The sequence below is a fragment of the Lingula anatina genome, chromosome 4, assembly GCF_051362555.1.
Source record: "Lingula anatina isolate TDL-2025a chromosome 4, LinAna3.0, whole genome shotgun sequence".
Taxonomy (NCBI): Eukaryota; Metazoa; Brachiopoda; class Lingulata; order Lingulida; family Lingulidae; genus Lingula; species Lingula anatina.
In genome coordinates, this window is record NC_141770.1 from 18,995,983 (window position 1) to 19,017,215 (window position 21,233).

General features: G+C 37.1%; 3 protein-coding genes across 3 annotated transcripts; 2 read left to right on the top strand and 1 right to left on the bottom strand.

Moving 5' to 3' along the window:
* The first annotated feature begins 6,515 nt into the window (after positions 1-6,515).
* LOC147762537 (uncharacterized) lies at positions 6,516-10,141 on the top strand. The gene is made up of 5 exons (XM_087011145.1): positions 6,516-6,636; positions 8,375-8,489; positions 8,783-8,919; positions 9,078-9,195; positions 9,799-10,141. Exons 2-5 carry the CDS (start codon positions 8,456-8,458, stop codon positions 9,960-9,962), a joined length of 453 nt encoding a protein of 150 aa, XP_086867271.1. The 5' UTR covers positions 6,516-6,636; positions 8,375-8,455; the 3' UTR covers positions 9,963-10,141.
* A 4,824-nt stretch (positions 10,142-14,965) lies between these two features.
* On the top strand, positions 14,966-16,672 carry LOC147762538 (matrilin-1-like). The gene is made up of 4 exons (XM_087011144.1): positions 14,966-15,212; positions 15,472-15,586; positions 15,771-16,222; positions 16,409-16,672. Exons 1-4 carry the CDS (start codon positions 15,129-15,131, stop codon positions 16,526-16,528), a joined length of 771 nt encoding a protein of 256 aa, XP_086867270.1. The 5' UTR covers positions 14,966-15,128; the 3' UTR covers positions 16,529-16,672.
* Positions 16,673-17,484: 812 nt separating this feature from the next.
* Positions 17,485-20,397, bottom strand: LOC147762539 (uncharacterized). Its single transcript, XM_087011146.1, has 3 exons — positions 19,889-20,397; positions 19,579-19,707; positions 17,485-17,600 (listed from the first exon to the last, which is right to left on the bottom strand). Exons 1-3 carry the CDS (start codon positions 20,066-20,068, stop codon positions 17,511-17,513), a joined length of 399 nt encoding a protein of 132 aa, XP_086867272.1. The 5' UTR covers positions 20,069-20,397; the 3' UTR covers positions 17,485-17,510.
* Positions 20,398-21,233: the final 836 nt, after the last annotated feature.

The following is a 21,233-nucleotide window of genomic DNA, read 5'->3' on the forward strand; positions in this document are numbered from 1 at the left end:
ATAGTTGAATTATATTTTAATGAAACATATAATTCCCAAAATGTTTCAAAGTTATATTATTAAAGGCATACCGTGCAGATAAGATCTTTAAGCAGCAAGTAACGAAAAGAACGTTTACGGCTGATCGAGTGACCTATTCAGTTTATCCCTTCGCATGTCGAATTTATTTGACTTGTATAAAAAACTAGAGGAAGTGGTTTTTATGTGTTAATGGGAACCCACACCCCACCGATGCTCGGTTCGTGTGTACCTTTAACGGCTTAGTCCCCAAATCACCAACTGTGCCTGTATACAATGGTGAATCGGGGTTCCCCCTTCCTCCCCTTCGTTCACCTCTCAAAATGAAAGTCGATCAAGACAAATCAAAATCAAACATTGTACCATCCCTGCTCCCTACGTGTCATGGTAAACTTACAGGGTATCTTCTTTAATTAATGACTATAGTGATATAAATAATTTACTTTGGAACAAAATGCAGTAATTTGTGCTCCAAAGTAAGTAATTTCTAGCACTAATTATTAGTTACTCCAGTTGCTAGAAACCATGGACAATCTTATTGATAATCTGTCTTCTACCGGTACTGTTTTATATTTGTGGAATGAAGGGAAGTACACTGTAGTTATTTGATCACCGTGCCCCACCCTTAGGAGAATCCTGGATCTTTTGGCTTCATATTATAAAACACGTGCTCTCCCTTATACACCGAGGATGACAATATCTGGGCAAGAAGGTGGGGTCAATTAGTACAAATATTTATCAAGGTGGCAATGTAAGACTAGTAAAACATACAAGACACTACTGGTGTGTCCCTTGTGCAGGTAGAGCATATGGCCTAAAAACCGATATCACCGATACACTTTGTACACTCAAGACGCACGTGTCACCTTCCCATGAGGTATTTCAGTGTTACCTGGCACAACTCAGGCATGGGAATGGGTGTCGGGTATTTAAATTTAACAAATTTTAGTCTACGTGTACGTCTATTTACACATACTTAGTACATGCAACTGCTAATTTCACAAGTGATTCAGTGATACATTAAATGTGTCGAATTTAGTTGAAAGCAATTGTTGTACATTCATTCTAGGATATCGTGTGGAGCGTCGAAATACTCTTCTACATTGTACCTGTACACTCTTAACGGGTCAGACTGGGCATTATTCCCGCTGACACACCTGTCCGTTTTCTTTAACTGAGCGGCCGAGAAGAAGTGTTAGGGAACTGCCAGGGCTAGACCGCATTGTCGAGAAAATTATTCCAATGTCATATTTTTATGCTGAATAACTTCTTATCTTTTTCAATTTAGACCTTAAAAACGATAAAAAATTATTTAATAAAAGCAAACTTATAACGTGTCTGAAGTTAATATTTCTGCTTTTACCTTAAATTTTGCAAGGGACAAGACTTCACTTGGGAAATTAAAACCGGCTGCATATACCATGCCAAACCCCGATGTCACCATTCCCGATTATACACACTTAAGTACTTGTGAAATTTCAGGAGGACGGAGGACATTCCAAATTACTGGTGTAACATTTATTTATTTATTTTTTTTTTTTTTTGAAAATGGCTTTATACAGCAGGTTGGAGACTTCACTATTAGGAATAATTGGCAACTTTTTTATATCCTTCATCTCCATCTTGTATTTCAGCATGCAAACGAATCTTATAATTTGACCCAAAACTTGCTAAAAACTCAATGTTACACAATACTGTATGCAAGCTGCTACCGTGTTTGTGTCATCTTTGGATACGACCGTACACACACACACACACACACAAACACACAATACTGAAAGTGCTTGCCAAAAATCTTTATTTAATTCCTTACATACATGCTTTGAGATAACAGGTAAATCTACAGTGCTCAGTGACTAAATTAATTAACATTTACACGTCATCTTACGGATGACGTCATAATTGCGATTTGGGGGTAATCACAGAAAATTGGTTTCCCAAATTTCTCCTTTACCTATTCACCCACGAACACCGATTTAACGCCAATTTAATGACACCATTTAGTACTCCAAAACCCTGCCATCGATTGATATACCAGTATATCAAACATTTTTTTTCGATTTTCCCTCTCATTATTCCCTTGACAAGACACCTGTTTCCGTCGCGTACTTCCCCCGACCAACCAAACAGATAATATCAGCAGCGTGTGTGCAGTGGACGGCATTTGACCCCAGTATAGATACCCTGTATATAAAACGCAGAATGATTCCTTTGATCTCAATTAGAGTGCCAAAATGCTGCCGCTCACCTATGTTTGGATGCCCTCGTCGTGGGCTGTGTGTACGGACAGGGGCTATCCCTGACGAAGGCCGGTGAGTGGACAGTTAATGCATGGTATTTATATATAAAAGATGCTAACCATTTTACATTAATTTCATTCCGCTCTTTTTCTTTAAAATAATATTGCTTTAGGGTTTTAATCGACACGTGTAAATTAAGTCTCCGTTAAGCACGTTCACAGCGGCACAAATTAAAACCGGAAAACGCCTTAATGATATCACAAGTTTACAAGGCTGACTTCCATATAAAATACTGCTAAAGGCGCATCATGTGTGAAGTGATATGAAAATTTCTCTTTTTAATGCAAACAAAGCGAGTACTAATGTCTAACAATTGCCACTAAACCAGCCTTTACTTTAAAAGAGAACAGGATTTTGTTACGTTATTTAACCAAAAAAGATATTATATGTGCTTTACGGACTGGAGGGGAAATAATTAGGCCAAATTTACGATCAGAAATTTGAAAAAGATGCAGTTTTGGAGTGCTTTTCGCTGCTTCTCTAGGGGTAATATTGTTCGGTTGGTTTTCTGGTACAGTATATGGATTATATTTGTGTCGTGTACGAAGCTGGTCTGATAATTTAAAAATGCTGCAGGACATTTACTCTTATTTCCTTTGTACACACACTGGACAATAGAAGTGTCACCCCTACTGAACCGATACTATGCGGGAGATAAATGACTGTGGAATGATATGCTCCTGGTATCATTTTATTAACATCAAATTTTACAAAAAATCACAAAATGAGAACAAAATATACATTCTACCAAAATATGCAGTTTCAAATCCAAAATTAGTACTTAGTGGCATAGCCACGTGACCTAAGAATAGGTGCCAGTCTACGAGGCAAGGATTCATATAATTGTCTGATGCGTTCAGGGCTTATGCTGGCCCAAGCATGAAAGACTAAAAAAAAATAAAATAAAATAAAATGTATCTTTGAAATAACTATTGTTGTTGTCTTTTTATTTATTTATTTATTTATTTATTTATTTATTTATTTTCAAAGAGACCATACAATTTTGGAAACGCTACCACCATGCGCCTTTTATCAAATTTTGGATATTACTCTTTGCATTTACTAAAAGCGCTGGTTAAATTTTGGCCTAATTTATGCTTTTTGTCTGAAATAAAGCTTGTAAGGCACCGGCCTAAAGGAGTGGTGGCAGGAACGTAATTATGCACGCGAATGGTTGGCAAATCCGACTTGATTTTTATCACACTCGTTCAAAACTAAACCAAAATGGTGTAGCATTTACTAAGGGATTACAGGATTAAAAAAAATAGGTCTACACATCTATATCAATAGGAAGGTGAGACTAGGGTGCAATTAGAAATTCACTGGACAACAGTATTACCATATGATTTTATTTAAAAGATGAAATTCTTAATTAAGTTGTGCATCTTGTTTTAGGCCGTGGTCTTTACATTAAACAATTTTTAAATCTGTTTTCCACCAAGTTGTTCCTTCATCAGTGCCTATTTTTATATTTGAGGATATTTTTGGGGAAACTTAAAACTAACTAAACATTTGACATTTTAACCGGTGAAATCTAGTTAACATTGACAATGACAGTGAAGTGGAATATTTTTTCCTCTGCCTGTATAACCAAGTGAAGACTCCGAGCGTTTAACCATATTCAACTTTCGTGCCGTAATTTTGGCTAAACCTGAAGTTAACAAACTCAAATGGTCAACATGCGTTCATTATATAAAATACCTATATGCAGTGTAATTTTTTTCTCAGCAATAAAAACATTTTAGGCATTACTTAGAATACTGGTTTCGCCTACTGTATTCTGGTTACACTTGTTATCACGGAATTTTGGAAAACGGGAGTATAGCATCAGACATTCAGATATATATCTTTATACATAATGCCATAATCTAATATCTTACCAGATTCAGTCGGTTGCAAGAAATTCGACACATGACATGAGTTGCATATTTATAAAATTGTTTTAAAATATCATGCAATTTGATTTACATATTTTACTCCTGCTTACAGAGCATAAATGCACTTTGGTTCATATGTTATGGTATTTTGCATCACTGGTCAAACCAAAATGAAAAATCAATGCTAGATGTACAGGTTTTGTAACATATACTGGCACCTTCGTCATACAAAATGTAATTAACGGATATTGCTTACAATGTTTCAAGCACTGTAATTTAGAAATTGTTCAATACGTTTACTCTATTATTATCTCCTAAAGGGGGGTCGTCCACGTGCACCGACAAACTCTCCAACTGCGCCGCCTATGGTGACAAGGCCTGCACTGGAATTTATGAAGCCTGGGCAAAAGAAAACTGCCCCAAGACATGTAACTTCTGTGGTAATGAAAACAATTAATCGTATATAGTATCGCTTTTTTTTTTTTTTTTTTTTTTTGCTAAAAACCATATTGTGCTTTTTTGTTTATTCAGTGTCATGAACTTAAGACCCCATTCCCAGAGATAAGAACGAACCAAACTAGATCGACCTAACTCCCTGGGGGTTCACGCTAAATAGCTGACAGCCGAGCGGGCACGAAAGTTAATTACCCCCTTACAGCTTGTAGTAGGCGGGACAGACATTTAAGGTGGATTATCTGACAGTAATCTAGTGAGACTCCCCTGACAGTAATCTAGATCGATCTAAAATCTATGGGAATACGCCCTAAGATACAAATAACAAGCTCATCTTAAATTGACAAAATAATATCAAGCTGTTTGTATATAGTACTTCTTAATGCTTCGTAAATTATTTTCTGAGTAGAAAAAGATTCAGAATATTCAGAAGAAACTCAGTAAAAATCACAGTGGTACAGAATGTTTGAAATTCTGAGACAGCTGGCTAGCCTTCTAATATCATCGCTTCGCTTTCAGGAGGTGTTCCAGTGCCTCCTATGCCGACTCCGCCTCTGCCAGGTGGTGAGTATTGTTATACCGTATGTTTATGTGAAACGCCTTTAAACATGTGTAACATTTACATGTAAATTAATGGAAATTTAACTTATGTTAGAGTAACTCTTTATACAGTATTCATGTAAAATCTACAGAAATAGATTATTATTATTATTATTATTATTTGATGCACGTGCTATTTTACTTTTAATATATATATATATATATATATATATATATATATATATATATATGTATATATATATATATATATATATATATATATATATATATATATATGAGCATCCTGTTATACGGCCACAGACTGGAATTCTAATTAATGATTACTGTTGTTCAGTTACTCGCATGTGCTGTGATATGACATTCATGTCTCCTCATTAACCCAAGCTAAAGTATAAGTACCGGTAAAGGACAAACACAAATATGGTGTTCGAAATTTGGTCGGTAGCGGCCGCTTTTATTGAAAGGTCCCTCTAGTAAAAGAATAGTGTTAGTTATTATATAGCAATATTGAATTTGATTAAAATTATGTAAAGTTATAGCATAAAAACAAATATCCAAACAAAAAGTGCACGTATTTTCATACTATATAAGCCTGTTTTTATATTTGAAGATATTTTTGGGGAAACTTAAAACTAAACATTTGACATTTTAACCGGTCAAATCTAGTTAACATTGACAATATTTTTCCTCTGCCTGTATAACCAAGTGAAGACTCCGAGCGTTTAACCATATTCAACTTTCGTGCCGTAATTTTGGCCAAACTGAAGTTGACAAACTGAAATGGTCAACATGCGTTCATTATATAAAAATACCTATAAGCAGTGTAATTTTTTCTCAGCAATAAAAACATTTTAGGCATTACTTAGTATACTGGTTTGGCCTACTGCATTCTGGTTACACTTGTAATCACGGAATTTTGGAAAACGGGAGTATAGCATCAGACATTCAGATATATATCTTTATACATAATGCCATAATCTAATATCTTACCAGATTCAGTCGGTTTGCAAGAAATTCGACACATGACATGAGTTGCATATTTATAAAATTGTATAAAATATCATGCAATTTGATTTACATATTTTACTCCTGCTTACAGAGCATAAATGCACTTTGGTTCATATGTTATGGTATTTTGCATCACTGGTCAAACCAAAATGAAAAATCAATGCTAGATGTACAGGTTTTGTAACATATACTGGCACCTTCGTCATACAAAATGTAATTAACGGATATTGCTTACAATGTTTCAAGCACTGTAATTTAGAAATTGTTCAATACGTTTACTCTATTATTATCTCCTAAAGGGGGGTCGTCCACGTGCACCGACAAACTCTCCAACTGCGCCGCCTATGGTGACAAGGCCTGCACTGGAATTTATGAAGCCTGGGCAAAAGAAAACTGCCCCAAGACATGTAACTTCTGTGGTAATGAAAACAATTAATCGTATATATAGTATCGGTTTTTTATTTTTTATTATTATTATTATTTTTTTTTTTGCTAGAAACCATATTGTGCTTTTTTGTTTATTCAACATCATGAACTTAAGATACAAAGAACAACCTCATCTTAAATTGACAAAATGTATAATTTCAAGCTGTTTGTATATAGTACTTCTTAATGCTTCGTAAATGATTTCCTGAGTAGCAAAAGATTCAGAATATTCAGAATATTCAGAAGAAACTCAGTAAAAATCACAGTGACACAGAAGTAAAATCGAGTAAAATGCTCTTCGATACACAGTTGAACCTCACAAATAACCTGCCAATGTGAATAAGTATATTGGCAAGCACAATGATAAATCAGTCGATAAGTTCAGCATGTGAGTGCTATCCAGTCTAAGCGTGCTATATGGGCCATTCTACAAAAATGTTAACATTTGAGTCACGCCTATGACGCACACACTTAGTCCGCATTCTCAACGAATGCAGCCAGGCTTTACAAATCCTGAGAACTAAAAATGGCTTACGTACATGAAAGAAAAACCGCCTAATCTTTTAATAGTCTCTCCGCCTCTCACACGCCTCCCCACACGTCGTCCCTGCGGGGTACAGTAATTAAATCTCGGCTCCGAACATGAATATCTCCGTGAATATCTCTGGTGATATTATCTCCGTAGATAGCCGATCCATTGCTGCTTTACGGGCCAATTCATTCCTTTTTCGTCTCTGTTTTGAAAGATAATAGAACAGAAGAGCTTTTTTCCTTCGATCGCCTTCAGCCGCCATGCTTTCTTCACCACGAGTTTAACTGATGAGCATGCACACTTAATATTTCTCAGGTAGCTTCCGCATGGCGAACGGAGCCGAGATTTAATTACTGTACCCCGCAGGGACGACGTGTGGGGAGGCGTGTGAGAGGCGGAGAGACTATTAAAAGATTAGGCGGTTTTTCTTTCATGTACGTCCGCCATTTTTAGTTCTCAGGATTTGTAAAGCCTGGCTCAATTCGTTGAGAATGCGGTCTTAGGTTGATAATTGCACAACTGTTTTATATTACTTTTTTATTGTTTATATATCTCTATGAAGCATGGATATTTTTTCCTATTGGAGGATACTGTTTTGTGAGGAAGAGAAAATAATGGGGAAAGTTAGAATTATGCAATAATTTTAGCGTCACTAACACGACTCAATTATTCACAATTTGTGGATTAACATTTAAATTCCTGTTCGTCTGTGTTTTCTTTTACACATTGATTTTGCTTATTCCCGTGAATATTTTCCATGTCTGACATTTAATTGAGTTCAGGTTCACAAGCCGGTGGTTCAACCGGTGGCTCTACTGGGGGTGTAGTTCAGAGCAGTAAGCTGTTTTCGTTTGTTTTCACAACTATCAATATCTTTTCTTTAAAAGAATCATCAAATGACCGCGGAATCAAATATAGTATACGTGAAATAAAGGTTGTATTTTTAGTTATACCGTATGTCTGTTTGAACACATGTAGGTGGCTTCGTACAGAATCTGATATGGTAATTCATATTTGTACGGTTTAGGAACGTTCGTGTACAGTCGTTTTCGTATTACGTTATGTTATGCTGTTTCTTATGGCCGGTCTCGATATAAAAATTGCTGTTTGTTAAGCGTAATCCAAATGTGATGTTTGCTTATATAGACAGTGTCGTATGCAGTGAATAACGTGATCAAAATATAGTATCTCTGCTATAGGCGGGTGCATATACCAAGGACAAACGTATAGACAAGGCTGGACGTGGAAAGACGGGTGTAATTACAACTGCGAATGTGTAGATGGGTCAACAGGCTTCTACAGATGTACAGAAAGGTAACAGGTTAAATTGAAGAAATGGAGGATGGTTGGTTAAACCGTGAGCCCTTCATAACTGTATTTTACTACAATATAAACTATGAGCTATAAGTAGGTGCAGCTGTTTGGTAATTTGCTATAATTCGAGCTAACACGTTAATAATAGTACATGTATAACAACAGTCTTAATGGATTTCAACCAGATCTACTGCACTTGAACAGCTGTCAGTTCTGTGCTAATATAAAGAATTTTTACATAAAAGAAACGAGGAAAAAACTCTGTAAGGTATTTCTCCTTCTGTTCAATTTAGATGTCCAAAATACGATACTACTGGATTCCCGCCACAGTGCTCAATGCAACCAGATCCAAACGACTCTTGCTGCAGGAAGCCAGTATGCAACTTGGGGGGAAGCACTGGAGCCGGAAGTGGCACTGGGACCTACCCAGGTATTTTCAAATGAGACGCACCTTTTTCTGGATTTCTTCATAGACTTCTATGTTCTGTGTCTAGATTGTAGTGAAAACAATACTGGGAATTTATAATCATTATTTTTCGTTGGTATTTGCTTTATAATAAAGCATATTTTTTTAAAATTCCTCATCAGCATCCGGCTGTCTCTATAATGGCAAGACATACAAACAGGGAGAAACGTGGAAAGATGGATGCAAGTACAGTTGCACCTGCACGAATGGGGCTTCAGGCCTATACACGTGTAGTGCCATGTAAGGCAAAGTTGTTTTCATCAGTGTTATACAGCATTTGACAAAATCGCATTGTCGTCTCCTATTAAAATGTATGAATGATGAAAATTCGTTCTCTACTTATTTGAAGGCAAACTTAAACATTTCTGGTAATAACTTTTCCGAGTGCACTACCTACAACAATGTTGGACCACGTAAAAGTATAGATCTTAATTGGCGAAAAGTTAAAGTCAATAATTATTAATAGAGAATATAGATTGTTTTTTTTTTTTTTTGTGGGAACTGTGGGGTAATATTATATTTTGGGATTCAAGCATACTGTAAATCATAAGCCACGTATCGGTTTGCGAAAGAACCAAATGCCTTCCCTACATACACATTTGTACGATAGCGGTGATGGAATCTTTTTTTTTACTTGTGGAGTACAATAGTTTGTTTCAAATGCGAAAGAGACTAAAAAGAGACAAAAATTAAACCTGTGGGTCGTGAACGCTTTTAGGTATGGTTTGACTCTTAAGGTAAAAATGTTGAGATTTCAAGGAAATAATTATTTTTCTAAGTAAAGGACTTGCGCTCATTTTGTGTATCTTTCAAAGCATAATTTATATCTTTCTGTCTCTACAGGTGCCTCCACTGGCAGTTACCAGAGGTTTGTTCCCTCCAGCCACGTCCAGGGAAATGTTGTCCTAAACCTTCGTGCCCACCTAACTATAGTATTAAGTACCCACCAGGGATGTCCGAGAGCACCTTGCCATAGACACCTGTATGTCCACGTGATACCTACTTGATGCAGCTGCTTGCACTTGTAGAACAGACACAGAGAAAAGATGCTTGAAAATAGTTGAGAATATTTCTCCATGCTCATTTACGAGACTTGTTAATCAATTGATAGTATTGCTCAAGATTGCAATAATCTCGTCGATTTGTTTGTGCTTGTGATGATTTGAAATAAACAGATGAGAGTTTATTATGCAGTTTTACAAATCTTTCAGCAACACGCAAGAAAAAAGCCCTCCTCTATCGTGCAGACCCCTACATTCAAATTTGCACGGTAGCGGTGATAGAATCTTTTTTACTTGTGGAATTCAATAGTTTGTTTCAAATGCGAAAGAGACTAAAACAGACAAAAATTAAACCTGTGGGTCTTGAACGCCTTTATGTAAGGTTTGGCTCATAAAATAAAAATGTCGAGATTTCAAGGAAATAATTATTTTTCTAAGTAAAGGGCTTGCGCTCATTTTGTGTATATTTCAAACCATAACTTATTTTCGATCTATAGTAGATCCTTGTTTGAGCACTAACAAAATATCTCACGTGAAAAAGGCAAATTCTTTCCGGCAGATGTCGTAAAAGTCCACTCTTTAGTCGTGCCTTTGGCACCTATCCAGAAATGACTGCCTGGGTACTTTTGAGCATGCAGGTAGTCATTTTCCGATTAGTTTTCAATAACCACCAAGCTTGCACCCACAGACGCACAGTTTTTGTCTGCTTCCGACCACGAGACTGCTTCGTCAACATAGAGGTACTGGCTATTCTAATTGATCGTCCATTGCACTGGAAGCAAGAAAAAATGCAGTATTATCGAGAGCTTTGTCTGAGATGAAAAGCCCGTACTCATGATACTAAATTTCACAGCAGATTAAGATATAATAAAAACGAAATGTTAGATTAAAATCAAGAAAGCGAAACTAGACCTTTAAGTTTGCGAATGAACTCACGTTTTCTCTTGCAAACGAACCATTGTGCCGAGCTACAATCCCTATCATTCCAGCTCCCACTTTGTTGGATCTCTGCGCAGTCTTCGTTGTTGCCTAGGTCATTTGGTTCAGAACCACCCCAACCTGAAGTAGAAATAAAATAAAATAATGTATTAGTATTGACCTTTAATGGCAATGAAGTGTGGCAATGGTGGTCTTGCAGCATAAAGGGGGGTGGATTATACCAGAAGACAGGTGCACTTTCAATGAAAGCATAAATGTTCCTGTGCCAAGCTCTTTTATTTCTGTCAGTAAATTCCTCTCAATACCTGGCAATCGTATAAGCTACATCAATCGTTGATATTGGAAGAAACCAGGGAAATATTGTAGACGAGATGCATGTTTTCTATACTAGAACGCAATTTTTATCAAAGTAACCTACCTGTGAAAGCAACTGGGTTGCCTTTGACAATCACCCAAGTTCCCTCAGCTCTTTTGTCGTTGATCCCTATCCAAATATTGTTCACGGCCTTATTTCCGATGAACACGATGAAATCGTTCTCGCCTTGGTTCTCAACAATGGCGAGGTAGCAGCCTGCTTACCGATGTACCATGAAAATTTGACTCCCCCAAAATGTGACTCCCCAGTCAAATTTTCATAATGAAAATGTGACTCCCCCCAAGAAATTTTGACTCCCCCACAAAACTTTGTAAATCCTAATTTATTTCATTATATGACTTTTATATTGAAGTATGCATAATGGAGAAAGATAATTGCCCCCACGCTCTGTCTTTTTGATCACGAAGTCGATCTACTTGGTGTAAGCACCAGTCACGCCTCTATTGGCAGAAAGAAAGAGATGATAAAAAGGTTGCTTTTTCAGTTAATGTCACACCAGAATAAGATATAATAAAAACGAAATGTTTGATTAAAATTAAGAAAGCTGAACCAGACCTTTAAGTTTGCGAATGAACTCACGTTTTCTCTTGCACACGAACCATTATGCCGAGCTACAGGACAATCCCTTTCATTCTAACTCCCACTGGGGTAGGTGGGCAGGCCCACTAGGATAGGCCAGTCATTGGATACGTCAAGTAAACATGTACACCAACGAGACTTTTAAGTTAAAACTCCTATCATGTCGGCTTTCCGTAAGTGATCGTGCAGAAGATACCAACGTTGTCATACGCTATTGACGACGATGGTGGTCTAAGGGTGTCCTTAATTGCAAAGGAGTGCGCGTTTACATTTGTACTGACATATCCAGGATTTTGCAAAAGGAAGGGGTATACCGAGTAAATGGTGACATGCATAAAATAAACATATGCCGATCGAAGCGGTAGACAAGGGCATTGTTGCCGGAATATCCAGGGCATAAAGATGGGGACGGTTTTGAGTTTGACTCTTTTCTTTCGAAGTAATCTTCTTTTCTTTTATTTATTTGCTAATTTATTTATTTTGGGGGGAGGGGAAAGGTAGGAGAGACAGTAGAGCCGGCAACCTGGGAAATATTTCAAGCTAAGGATGGGGAGATGTTTATATGAAGCCCTTTTTAAACTCTTCTAATAGTACATTTGCTCGTCGGAAAATCAGCCGAAGTAAAAGTATAAGTAAAGAACAAACACAAATATGGTGTTCGAAATTTGGCCGCTTGCATTGAAAGGTTCCTCTAGTAATGGGTTCTGGTAGAGAGCAAGAGAGAGACATATCCCCCGCTTTACCCGTTTGACTTCACTAGACAGTCCCTATTGTCTAGACAGCCCCTAGGTATTGTCTTTCTTGTTATAAAACGGACACAATATATGTCTTGTAATTGGACTGTCACTGATTTATCTTGGATCAAAACAGACTCAAATTAGGGGCATTTATCCGTATATCCTTTTGGTAAAAAAAGCCTATTTCTATGGTTAAATGCGTATTTATTATGGGACATATACCGAGAAGGGTGAACACAGTCCGTTTAGTTAACTGCTGAAAACGCGGCCAATGACGCTACTGCTAATGTGACGTTATGCACATCAGGATTAGCTAGCAAAACGGAAGATCTGCAGCTTAATCCTTGAATAATTTCATTGTAATGAACCTTTTCATACATATTGAATGAATGTCCTAAACTAATATAATTTTAGTACGCTTAATTCAAGCGTGGTCTCGAATAAGGGCATTACGTTTTTGACTAACTGAACGGATAACGCAATTCAAAAATTCCACGGTTCTATCAGATTTACATAAGGTGCAAAAAAAAGTCCACATAACTGTAGCTACATATTGTAAGTGAAGTCTTCAACTCCTAACTCTCCGAAATCACGTCTGCCCTCTGCTCCGTCTCTCCTAGTCCCCTCCTCTACTTTCTCTTCCTCTCTCTCCTATTCACTCATCGCTTGTATACTAATTTCTTATCTCACGTGGACCCAAACTTTAATTGCTTATGATTGTATAATTAATTTCTTTTCCTCGGCGTTATACAAATAGGTTGCCACATTACTCGAGAACTATTGGACCACAACACGTTACGTCATATGACCTCATGAGATATCTTTTTGGTCTTTATGTCGGACACGACATCATATCATTTTGGTTAGTACCTTTAAAGTATGATGACTTCATACATTCGTACGTGCTTTATAGCCGCCTTAGTTTCGGTCCTTTCACTGCTCCATGCAGCGTCTGGTGATGACTCTCAACTGCGTCTAGAACTATCTGATCTGCTAGCCCGCAATGCGCTGGCGATGGACAGATTGAGGGCAGAGTGTAAAGGATATGAAAATTTCGGGCCCCCTTTGCTCCTACATCTAATGTGGTTGTTGGCAGACGACAGACCACCGGCGTGGACATACAGTTGTTAGTGGATATTGGGTATCAGAAGGCAGTGAACGAACACCTGCTAAAGGTAGGCCCTATGCCTAATGCTTCCAGTTTTCATTAAATTCATTACATGATTAATATCAATACATTCGTAATACTGAAAAAAAATAAGCGTTTAGGTCCCAACTTTATCGGCAGCCTGCTTACATTTTCGTTTAGATGTCATCTACCGGTAGATTTCTTCACAACCGTTAATTTTTTTTCAATGTAAGTATTGACATATCAAATGAAACTGTTTTCCCGTAGTAGATCTGTTGTTGACTGAGGATCGAAATAGCACACGTCATATGTTAAGCGTAGAGTATTCCATAAGGTATAGAGATATACTGCTGAAGGTTAGGTTATGAAAGGTTGTGAGTATTTCTATGTATTATTATGTACAGATGCAATGGAACCATTATTATTTCTAAGGGAGGAAACAGTACACACCACATATTTAAGAGTAAGAAAACTAAAGATATAATAAAAATGATACTTACTTTAGGTAGTTTAGGTACTGAATCCTAAGTGTCTATACTTCATTCGTCTGTTTTCATTCACGGTAGCTTTATGGCAACTGTACTAGACATACTACGACCCCAAAACCATCTACTACAACAGTGATTACGACAACAACAACATCTTCAACGATGTCTACGACAACTGCTCGTCCAGTGGAATCCTGTATGGACAAGACAGATTGCTCTAGATACTCAAATGATATCTGCATCCAGTTTCTAAAGTGGAGCGCAGATTACTGCAAATTCTTCTGTGGATTTTGCGGTAGGTTTTGAATAGATGGATAATATTTCAACAAAGATATAATTTCTCAAATGCTTCAAAATTATTAAATGCATACCAAAAATGCATAAGAAAAATAATAATATTGAGAAATAAAAATAGGGTCTTGGAATTTCAGTTTAAAAATTTTTCTCCGTAGTCATAAATATAATATCATTCCATAGCCGATCACGGATTGACCATCTAGAAACCGTCTCTTGAGTTTTAATTTTCTAAGTTTTGATAATATTTTGGTTCTTTTTAGGTTGTTCAACGTTGGTGGCTGATGTTGCCTTTATATTAGATGCTTCAGGAAGCGTCGGCAGTGCCAATTTTGATAAAATGAAGGATTTCGTTCGGAATTTTGTCAGTTCGTTTAATATCGGCAACCAGCATGTTCAGATAGCCTTAATCCAATACAGCACCAGATCCACCATCGAGTCCTATTTCAGCAATGCGTCTTCAAAAGCAGAAGTTTATCGAGCCATAGACCAGATACAGTACATTTCTGGAGGCACCAATACTGGTGAAGCCATCAGAGATATGTGGCAGAATCTGTTTAGTGCCAAAATGGCGCGCGCCTTGGGGCCATCAAAATCGGCATTGTTATCACTGATGGGCAATCCAACGACATGTCTCTTACCACAAACGAGGCCAAGAATGCTAGAGATAGGGGTATCAACATGTTTGCTATTGGAGTGGGAGTAAATATCAAGGTATTGTCTTGTTGTGTCAAACCTCGTTTGTTCTGGCCCTGCATGTGTCATTAAAATTATCTGGTCAAAAATAGTTATTTGTATGAATTAAAACTTAATTTGCCTAAGCTTAACAAAACAAAATAAAAATGAAAACAAATAGTGACCAGAGTTAAAGAAATACCGAATACAGCCTTTAATCTACTAACCAGATATTACAAAAAGGGATATAAATGCAGCAATGAGTAGGCCAAACTATTTGAGATGTTTTTTTTTTCAGACAACGGAATTAAACAGTATAGCGTCTGACACTCATGATCGACACGTGTTCTCAGTATCAAGCTTTGCAGATTTTGCCTCCATACAAGCGGATTTTACATCGGGCATATGCAAAGGTATTGTCTTTAACACCAACAGGTGATAAACGTGCTTTATTATCCAATCTTTGTGGAGTTACTTGCGTTGAAATGATTTTGTCAAAAAGGCGTAATTTGTATTAGTTTATGAATCTTGTTGACGTCCAGTTAAGGTAATTATCATGCACAATATACAAATAAATAAGTTTTCCTCATATTGTAGGTTGTGCAACGTTAGTGGCTGATGTTGCCTTTGTATTAGATGCATCAGGTAGCGTCGGCAGTGCCAATTTTAATAAAATGAAGGACTTCGTTCGGAATTTTGTGAGTTCGTTCATTATTACCAACCAGCATGTTCAGATAGGCCTAATGCAGTTCAGCAGCAGATCCACCATCGAGTCCTATTTCAGCGATACTTCAACAAAAGCAGAAGTTTATCGAGCCATAGACCAGATACAGTACATTTCTGGAGGCACCAATACTGGTGAAGCCATCAGAGATATGTGGCAGAATCTATTCAGTGACAAAAATGGCGCCCGCCCTGGGGCCATCAAGATCGGCATTGTTATCACTGATGGGCAATCCAACGACATGTATCGGACCACGTACGAGTCCAAGAATGCTAGAGATCGGGGTATTACCATGTTTGCAATTAGCATTGGAAATGGAATTAAGGTACGTCTATGTTGGAACAGCGCATCGTTCTCGTTCCCAATGTGTTAATTGAATTTTCTGTAGTAAATGAAGAAAATAATTCCGATTAAATTACCGTCACAAATTAATTAAATAAGTTATAATACATTTGATAAATCAATCCAGACAAGAGATGAAGTAACAATCAAAGAGTATTTTTGTTTCCAGGTTACGGAATTACAGGGTATTGCGTCTGATCCTGATAGCCGACACGTGTATTCAATAGCAAGCTTTGCAGATTTTGCCTCCATACAGGCAGATTTTGCACAGGGGATTTGCAGAGGGTAGCGTGGCCACAGTGAAAGTTTGTTAAGTTTTTGGGTCGCTTTTAAATCACTTTTGGAAAATGATAACTAAGTGCCCGATTTGAATAAGTTTATGGAAATTGTTAGATATCCAGTCAGGGTAGTAATAAATCCGTATTGCGTATAATCTTCATTTTCTATATGATATCGTGCATTCCGATATAGATGAAATTAAGAAAACTTAAATATATGTTTGGTTGGTGCTTAAGTAGTTGTATTATTGGGGGGGGGGGGGGGGGGCATGTACACTTGTTTAAGTAAGATGTTAAAGGCTTAGTTCGCGAAACACCCTTTTTGCCAATAGAGTCTGTATACTGTACATGTACAAGTGCCCCTTGAGCAATTGAGCAAATGGCCTAAAAGCTGATGTCACTGATACAGCTTGTATACCCAAATCACACGTGCCGCCTTCCCATGAGGTGAATTAGTGTGCAGGGCACCGAATGTTCACAACTCAGGCATGAGGGGGGGGGGGGGAGGAGAGGGACGGGAAGTCAGATTTGACGAAGTTTTTGACTATGCATACACATACTTAGTACATGCAAATGCTGAATTTCAGAAGTGATTACTTTCACTTGCGCTTATTAAATGTATCGAGTTTTGTTCAAAGCAATTGTTTTACATCATTCTAAAATATCGTATGGATTGTCGAAAAATGCTTCTACACTCCCAACTGGTCAGACTGGACATTAATCCCATTGACTCATTTGTCCCTTATCTTAACGAGCGGTCGAGGAGAACTGTTAAGGAGCTACCAAGGCTTAACCGTATCGTCGAGCAAAACTTGGTGTTTTTTACGCGTTTGAAAATATTCAAAAGCCTTATTTCCATACTGAATAACTTCTTATCTTTCTCAGTTCAGACCTTAAAAAGCGACAAAAAATTTCTTTAATAAAAGTTAACTTGAAACATGTCTGAAGTTCATATTTCTGCTTTTACCTTTCAACCCGTTAAAGTCCAAGTTTTCAGATAGAAGTGAAAACTGTCCGCATTACGCACGATACCAGGCCACGATGCAAAAACCCGCGGCCGCCACTCCCGACTCTACGCAGTACCTGTGAAAATTAAGAGAGACGAATGACATTCCAAATGCCTGGTGTAACATTTATATGTTTTTATTAATAATCATTTGTTTGAAAAAGGCTCCAAACCGCAAGTTCTGGCCTTCGCTATTTTAGAAATTTATGGAATTTTTTCTGTCTAATATCTGTATCTTGCAAGTATAACCAACCCTTTCTCGGTATTTATTAAGCATGCAAACATCTTCATAAAAAAATTACCAACATTTGCCACGATTTTTCTTAAAAGCCTTATCTCCAATTTTATCGTTGCTTTAGCAAAATAACACATTTGTTTAAAGAAAGAGGACATATCAAGTGTACAGGTACATCAAACGCAGATCAACGAGACTAAACGCCTGTCGTATTTAGTTTGCATAAGTGATCGTGCAGATGGTATCAACGTTGTCATACGCTAATGACGACGATGGTGGTCTTAGGGTGCCCTCGAGTGCGAAAGAGTGCAAGTTACATTTGCACTGGCATATCCAGGATTTTGCAAAAAAAAAAAAAAAAGGGATTTACCGAGTAAATGGTTACGTATAAAAATAGACACATGCCGATCGAAGCGGTAGACAAGGGCATTGTTGACGGAATGACCAGGACACAAAGATAGGACGATTTTGATTTTGTCTCTTTTCTTTCTATGTAATTTTCTTTCCTTTCATTTATTTGCTAATTTATTTATTTATTGGGGAGGGAAGAGGTAGAAAAGACAGCAGAGCCGACCAGCCGGATAATATTACATGCTAGGAAAGGATGATGTCTACATGAAGCCCTTTTTTTAAACTCTTTTAAGACCCCATTACCACAGATTTTAGATTGATCTATCCCTTTGGGGAGTCTCACTAGATTACTGTCAGCTTAGCCGGTGTAACGTGCCGTAGAGTCCGGCCCTTTCAGAGTCCGGCGGACCCTATGTTTTAAAACTGAGAGTCCGGCAGACACTCAGTTTTAAAACGTAGGGTCCCGGGGGACTTCCTATATTAAAACGTGCAGTCCGCAGACTTCTTTCAGATTTAAAATGAACAGTCCGCTTTGAATCGCAGGGTCCCCCTTACTGTTGCACTTTAGGCAAAAGAAAGTCGAGTTTAATTCGTACCCATAAGGCAATATTCCTTATTTTTTTGCAATATGTATGCTTTATGCATTTCATTGAAGTAATAGTTCTATTGATGCAATATGATTGTAACTAATTATCAATAATAATATATAATTTATTGAATTAAAAACGACAAGAATACAGAAAACATGTTTTAACTGGGAGTTTATTGTTTACAATCTTCTTTGATGTTCAAAATACTCAATTATGTAATTATTTTTAAAATATTTAAGTGGTTTCAGCTTCGCCTTCAGCTCTGAAATACAGAAAAGTCAACGTGCTGTAAATGCTGACTAAATTGATCATGAAAACCATGGACATAATAAGAGTATTAAGAGTATTATGTCCATGTGAAAACACAATGACAATAAATATAAAATTGATGTTTTAATAGCTAACATTGTTTTTATAGAATAGATAAAAGATGCCATTTACATTTTATATTTAAAAAAAAAAAGAAAAATCACCTATTTTCTCTGTACTGCTGACCAGCACCCACAGTCAAGGGAAAAAGTTTAAGAGACTTTTTCCCTTGTAAATTTTCCAGAATATACGTGCCGTTTGGCTTCTTCGCCACTATTGTGTATGGCCCCATGTACCTTGGGGCAGCTTTGCCCCCCTTTCTATCTTCCCTTCTAAGGTTTACCTTTAACACTTTAATTCAAATCTTAAAGTCCTTCGTGAAGGATATGAAAAATGGTATGTATTATCGATGGTTAAAACTAATCTATGCCACACACCAGTAACAATACGTACTATAAAGGAAATTACACAATGTCAATGTATTTGATAAAGATATAGATTTCCCGTGAAAATAATAAAATACTTAAGTTTTAGTCCTAAATGTATCATTAGCAAGAAATTAATCCCTACCTCACTCTGGTGTCTCAAGTCGTAATATATATATTCTTTTGCTTTTCTTGGACAGTACGGATACAACACTGAACAGATGTACTTGTTTACATTGTACGATTTCTCCATTGCCACAAGGTCAATGCCAACCTGTAATAGATTTGATAATAACATAAATATAAAGTAATATCTGTGATAAGGAAAAATGCATTGCTGGTGTGTTGAATTTTGGCCTGTCATATAAAATAACTGATAAATAACCATTTCATAATCTTTATTAAGCGTTTTTTTCTATATTTTCCATGTGTAATTATTAAAAAGGGGTAACTACCTGGCTCCATGGCTTACAAATAGACACTGGTACTGGGTGGAGAGGAGGTGTGGTGTTCTTAGCTTTTGGATTTTGCATTTGACATCTATGGCACCTAGCTATGTATTTTTTTACATCATCTGACATGCAATGTAAAAAGAAATGTTGCTGCACTTTGAGGAGAGTCTTTGTGACTCCCATGTGACCACGTACATTACAACATTAAAAGAGACATGAAAGAAAATGCAAAATACTAAAAGCATATAATGCCAACCGAATAATTTTAAAATATGATAAGTTTGCAAATAAGATGCGCCCTTACTTTCGTCATGTAATTGCTTTATTATTGTGTGCTTCTCCTCAGAATTTTCCACAACTTTCCGCCACTTTCCGTTAGTGACCGTTGGTCCTCCATCCTCGACATTCTTGATTTTCTGCTCAGTTCTGTACAATAGGATTCCATCTTGTAGCTAGAAAAAGGGGAATTAAGAAATACACTATGCGTGCTCCATTAAATAGAGACGAAAAGGTTGATACGAAATAAAAGAAATGCTTGTGCTATCATGCAGTTACAGTGTCTTAATATACACCCAATGAACACTTTTGTACAATGCTTCTTGCATAATGTAAGTATATGACAACCTGCAAATGAACAGTCTGAAACAGTGTTAAATACGCACCTAGTATTTTGTTTACCTTGTAATAATTTTAGCGGTGCGTCTCAAACATCTTTTAGCGTTCAACGTTGCGCCAGCTTGGTACTTCCCCTCTAATAAATACAACCGCACCGCGTAAGATCCATCGTGAGTTGACTGCGAGTAAGATGAACCCTCCATAAATATATAGGTCTCGTGTGTGAAGAGTGAAAATTCCCCATGGCGTACCCATTAAAACCCATTTATGTGGGTTTAGCTTTTACATTGGTTTATCTAGTGAATGCAGTATTATACACCAAGCGTAAAATGAGCTTGCCCATCAAAGTGTATTCACTAAATATCATGATAAAATAAAAAATAACATTGGGATATCGATAAAAAGGACCAATTTTAGTTAAAGAATTTGTTTATAGAAGACTAAAGGGGCTTCTGTGTGATACGAACCTGTTTACTCACCATATCCATATCAGCTGCTGGACAGCCTCTATTCCATCCTTGCATCTCTGCCACTGTACCACGAATTGGAAGCTGTGCCGAAAATCCGAAACACCTTAACTCTTATTGTCAACGCCTTTTCGTGTTCATTAGTAATACAATATGAATATCGATGACTATGTTTATGAACACTTAATACATTTATAAATATTTAAATTAGAGGACAAGCACGGACTCTGAGTTTTGCTATAGTTATAACGTGACAGAAAGTCCGT